Source organism: Phascolarctos cinereus, unplaced genomic scaffold (assembly GCF_003287225.1).
Source record: "Phascolarctos cinereus isolate Bilbo 61053 unplaced genomic scaffold, phaCin_HiC Scaffold_1;HRSCAF=81, whole genome shotgun sequence".
Taxonomy (NCBI): Eukaryota; Metazoa; Chordata; class Mammalia; order Diprotodontia; family Phascolarctidae; genus Phascolarctos; species Phascolarctos cinereus.
In genome coordinates, this window is record NW_027555514.1 from 171,299,706 (window position 1) to 171,305,705 (window position 6,000).

A 6,000-nucleotide genomic window follows, 5' to 3' on the forward strand; every position below is an offset into this window, starting at 1 on the left:
TTCATCCTCTACCTCCTACATGTGGATGTTCTCTAGATCTTTGCCTTGGGCACTCTTCCTTTCTCTCTTTATATTCACTTTCTTGGGAAGATACCAAAGAAAGAGCTCTTGGGGAGCTCTCTTCAACCTACATGGATTCAAATAGGTTCCTTATTTGGGCGATTCCTAAGTCTGTATCTCCACCCCTAATCTCTATCTTGAACTTCACAATCACATTGTCAACTCTTTGCTGCATATCTCTTCCTAGATGTCCAACAAACATCTTAAATTCAGCATGTCCAAAACCAGCATTCATTATCTTCTCTCAAAATCTTCCTTTTCTTGAAACTTCCCTAATTCTGCCCAGGACACTACAATTCTCCCAGTCTTGCATTTGTACAACCTAAGGGCCATGCTTGACTCTTTGGAATCAGTTATTGACTTGCCAAAGGACCAACCCACAACTTCCATGCAATCCTGGCTGTTTCACTCTTGTTGATACTAACCAAGTTACTTAACCTAGAAATATCACTTAGTCTCTTCAAAATTATAGATAATTTATGTGACCCATCTTTAGCCAGATCATGTGGACTGCATAGATATTTTGTTTTATGAATAAAAAATACACCTGAAAAGTTGTACAGATATTTAATTTTTGAAATAATTTTAAATGAATTATGGGAGGTTGGTACTTAAAGTTGTCTATGGTGATTCTTTTTGTAAGGACACTAGTGATTCCTTAAGTTCAGATTTCATATATTTGGCTTTCTTTAAAGGAGGCTATATCTGCCTCTGGAAATGTAATATGTTGCAATATGAAAAAAAATGTATAACTTTTAGCTGGACTACTGTATTTTATAGACTTAGATAATAAAGTGAAGGAATGGCATAAAGAAGAAATAATGTTGTTAGTGTATGGTGTGGTATTGTGAGGATAAAAAACACCTAAGGTATTTCACCTTAGGCCTAAGGAATTTCTTTTTTTTCTCACAGAAGTTCACCATTTGGTGCAAGAGATTGACATGCACTAAAAATCTACCACCATTCTTAGCCTGGGGCTAAGAAATACAAGTGTGCTGTGAAAATGATTTAATGTAGAGATACCAAAGAAAATACATCATTTTAAGTGATTATGAAAGGTAAGTGAGCTTTTAAAATATTTGTGTGAGCGAAAATGTCTAATTAGAAGTATTCACTCCTGACAGATGTGATAAGGACATATAACTAAAGAAGACTGATGATCTCTTTGGGATTTTTTTTTCAGTTCTGTGATTCTATTTTAGAATCTAATAGGTTAGATAGAATAGAAACTAATAGATTATACTAGAAACCTTCTGAAGCACTAATGGCCCCATGCTAAATCTATCCTCAAACACTGAACTCTCAATTAGAATAAGATGTGAACAATTTCAAAATTCTTGAAATTCCTGCTTTTTTTGACTTTGGATCACACTATCATAAAAGAAAATGTGCTCTTATCCAACAAACTTCTGAATGGTGAATGAACTTCAATGTGTACTCTGTTAGACCCAACCAATTAATTTATTAATAGAATGAAATGCTGAGAAAACCATGATTTTCTATGATTCTCTGATTGTACAAAGTTCATCTTCAGAAGGGCTTATATCCTCTTTACATTGTCATCATGGTCTGAATCAGAATCCATGTGAATGAGTTTTTACCCATAAAATGGATAGTGAATAAAGATGATCATACAAAAGCTTTTAAAAATATATTCTATCTCCTGCACAGCTGCTATGCTGTGTTTTCTTTTCCAAGTTCTGGTCTCTCAGAGGTATATTTTAGAAGTGGGGAATAGTTGTATGTATGGCTTAATCTAAAAATAGCCATTTACTATAACTGTCAAGGGAACCTAATGATTACACATAATACTCCTACGTGCTACTTTCTATATGTACATCTCTAATTTCACCTTACAAAGGTCTGACATCGTCATTGAACACACATCTTAATGATTGCACACTGAGTCCTCCAAAAACTGAAGACAACTGAAAGTGAAATTTTTGAATGATACAAAATATGTGGGAGGTAGCATGGCATAATGAAGGGAAGGTTGATGTTAGAGTCAGGAAGACCTGGGTTCAAGTCCTGTTTCTGGCTGTGTGAGCACAAGTGAGTCACTTCATATCTAGGCATTCACTGAGACTGGAAGGTACAGCTGAATTACTGATTTGCACCATTGGGGGCAGTTTCCCACACACACAATTACAATCATGTGCCTGGACAGACGTGATCTGTTGTAGAAATGCTATACAAAGATATCAATAGAGTTATGGTAACCTACTTGCAGCAAAAAACAAAATGGGTACACTGAAGCCACAAGGTAAGACATAAACCATAAACCGGGTCTTGGAGGTGCATTAAGCTTGAACTCTTGAGAATAATTAGGTTCTGTCTTAACTCCTTGAGTTTGGCTAGCACTGGTCTTGTCTAGACCTGTGTTCCCTAGAAATTTGGGCCAGCTCATTTTTATAAGATGGTGAAGATGATTTGGGTGGCTTTCTCCTAAATTCATTGTTGGATCATCCCAGGACAGTTTTAGGGAGTCCTATTCATAACCTACCTTCTCAGATCACTGCCTTGTTATAGCAGAAGAGCTTGTATAGCTCAATGAAATTCTGACTCCATGTAGGGTTACCCAAGGTTGATAGGTCATAGCAGAGAGTTCTGACAAAAGACGATGCATTGGAGAAGTAAATGGCAAACCACTCCCGTATCTTTGCCTAGACAACTCCATGGACAGTGAGAGGCCTGGCATGCTATGGTATATGGGGTCACAAAGAGTCAGACATGATTGAACAACTGAAGAACAACAATACATATATCCTGCTTGACACTCTCTCTCACATTTTAGCTAACAGTAAAATAAAGCCTAGTCTGAAAATAAAGTAGGGGTAGTAGAGAGGACTAAAGTAAAACATTTTTTTTCTGATTCAGACCAATTTTAGGAATGGAGCAAGTCTAATGACGTCTATAGGACCAGCGATCAGGTGGTGCCACTTACAATTTATTTAGTAATAACTCACTCTCAGAGCCCTACTCCTAGGAAATGTATACTAATAATCTTCCGTCCTTCTTCCTTCCTGGAAAGCCAGGAGTAGTGACTGCATGGACATAAGAAAAGGTGAACCCATAGTGGCAATGCTTCAAGGTCTGCTACAAGCATATTTGGGCTGAGGTAGCTATCAACATTACATCCCAGGGGTCATGCTATATTTGTTGCTAAAATGCCCTCAAAGCAATCTTCTTCACCAATTTCTGAGTATAACCAGTATAATATTTTGCTCAAAATACATTCTTTTGAAAGTACGCCATTTTAAGCTAAAAGAATATCACTGGAGATGCACATTTCGAAAGAATCAAAGTTAAAAATTATTTTACCACATTTATTATAACTCCATGCAATTAATAGCTCAAGCTGTGCTTTTTAAAATCATGATAACGTTGGTTCAGAAAATTACCTAAATCTTAGGATGCTATAATGCGTATTTTAGATTGTGTGACTTGATACTAGATATCCCTTCTAATTCTTTTTTTTTCCAGTTTTTAAGGACTGAGCTTTTTAAAGTAGTGCTGAAAAAAAAAAGAGGCTGGAAATTATGCCCTCAGATATTCTTCATCTATACATAGAATTACAGGACTTGAGACCTAAAAAGAACCTTAGAAATCATCTGATGCCGTCTTCTCATTTTAAACTAAGGGAACTGAGGCCCGTAGAGGCCAGATGACTTGCCAAAGTTTACAAATTTAGTGACAGAACCAAGAGTAGAATTCACACCTCTATTTGCACTCTCTTGTATATTATTTTTAAATGTTTCCACAATCCTATAGCAAAGACTTTTTTTCTTAGTATTTTGAATAAGTAATAAAGTAATTGGATCTACCATGCATATTGGTACAAAGTCTGGTTTTTAAAGGTCACTTTACTTTAAAAACTTCTTTTGTAGGAACTATAAGCACACAAGTTGAATATTTTTCAGTGGTAGCTGATTTAATAAAGAAAATTTCATAAGTTCAGAAGTTCAAAGTATCTTCAAAACAGTAATGATTTACTTTATCTTCACCTTTAATTATCTATACCTAATAGATCACTATTAGGGCTCTAAATGGGTCATATTTACCTGATTTGTTTTATTAAGATTTTTAAAAATTTATTACATATAAAAATGAATTTATCCATTTAATATCAACTACTGGTTTAAAAAACAGATTGAAAAACTGTGATTAGAAAGGACTACAAAGTTAGAAATGAAGACACAATTTAGTCATGCCAGGCATGTGCATTTAAGCAAGACAGTATTCTAATAATGGCTGTGTAGTATTTCGCTCAATACACATGCATAACATACATACAAAGTCCCAAATATACTTCTGTCAGTAATTCCACCCATGATTCATCCAAGAGGCTTTGGTCCCTCAATGAAATGTGGCTATGTTCCTCTCAGCTACAGCATACTCTGGCTTGGGCTGACAGTTTTTTAAACAAGCTAACTTGATGGAACTTCATCTCAAGTTTGGGGCTTTTTAAAAAAATGGATTGTTTCCCACTGTGGAAGATCAGAGTACAGTCCTTCTCTGAACATGCCTCTAGTAAATGTACGTTATTAGAATTGTTTTTGCCGCTGTGGTCTGACTCCTTTGCCCATTAGAGAGGGGAGAAAGGAGAACAAAAAAACCAACTTGCTGTAAGCTGTCGAGAAGATTCAGTGTGATCAATCGATCTGCCCCACTGGATGTCAGTTACACTCACAGCTTCCCGACATTCTATTCAGGCATCTTGTTGGCACTCAGGGAAACCAGCCAGAGAGTGGACCCCCGGCAGCTTCCCCATGAAAAAGTCAATCAGGTTCTAATCACAAGGCAGGATGCGAGTTAGAGTAGCTCAGACCTGGGGCAGCGGCGGGCATGCAAGTTTGGTTAGTTAGTCTGAAATGTACCATGCAGGTTTGCATTCACGTTTGGCAAACGCACTTAGGGAAAACAGACTTTATGCTTACAATGATCCCAGCCCAAAATGGAGTTTCTCTGACTAGCAAGGAAGAGCTGATGCCTGCCATAACAAAGCCCACAGTTGTCACAGCGATGCCTAAGGCCAGCTGCAACAGGGCGAGCAGCAGCGGGAAACGGCAGCCACAGCAAGTCCGGGCTTCCTCCTCCCGGCACGCTTTGGGGTCCCCTTTGCCTTTCTTCGGCCCCGGGTCGCTCTGGGCCCCTGACGCTGTGCCCCCGTCCCCGGCGGGCGCCGTTGGCCCCTTCCTCGGCTTGCCTTGGGGAGCGTTGGGGGCTGGTGGTTGCTCGTTCTGGCCCATGGCCGGTGGGTGGGTGGGCTGCGGGGCCCCCAGGAACTCACTGGGCTGGGCGCAGGCTGAGCCGCTCCCGGTATTTGAATCACGGAGGCTGAACAAATATGGAAAACATTTGGAGCAGACGGTGGGAGCCTCCAAATGCCACAGGGAGCCCGGAGGAGAGGGGGAATCGAGGGGGATAGCGAACTGCCAACGAGAGGGGACGTAGCGTCTGTGTGGGGCTGCAGGGGAACCCGAGTGGACACACGCGCAGGAGCCAGCGTGGGGGTCCTGGGAGCCCCCGGGAAGGAACAGCATGTGCTGCTTCTGACATGCAATAGGAGAGTGGGAGGGAGTGTGTGTGTGTGTGTGTGTGTGTGTGTGTGTGTGTGTGTGTGTGTGTGTGTATGTGTGTGTGTGTGTGACAGAGAGAGAGAGAGAGAGAGACAGAGACAGAGACAGAGACAGAGACAGAGACAGAGACAGAGACAGAGACAGAGACAGAGAGACAGGGACAGAGAGAGAGAGAGAGAGAGAGAGAGAGAGAGAGAGAGAGAGAGAGAGAGAGAGAGAGAGAGAGAGAGAGAGAGAGAGAGAGAGAGAGAGAGAGAGAGAGAGAGAGAGACTGCAGCTGGAGACAGTGAGAGGGGAGATTCCGGGCATTTTGGGGAAAGACACCAAGAAGAATGAGGAATGTTAAAATCATTGTAGTTCT

At 40.2% G+C, this 6,000-nt stretch overlaps 1 protein-coding gene across 1 annotated transcript in view; it reads right to left on the reverse strand.

The window, feature by feature from the left end:
- SSPN (sarcospan) overlaps positions 1–5,757 on the reverse strand; it is a 47,391-nt gene extending 41,634 nt beyond the window's left edge. The window contains exon 1 of the mRNA XM_020965118.2: positions 4,998–5,757. Coding sequence (XP_020820777.1) covers positions 4,998–5,603 — 606 coding nt within the window. The 5' untranslated portion in view covers positions 5,604–5,757. The remainder of the gene's footprint in view (positions 1–4,997) is intronic.
- Positions 5,758–6,000: the final 243 nt, after the last annotated feature.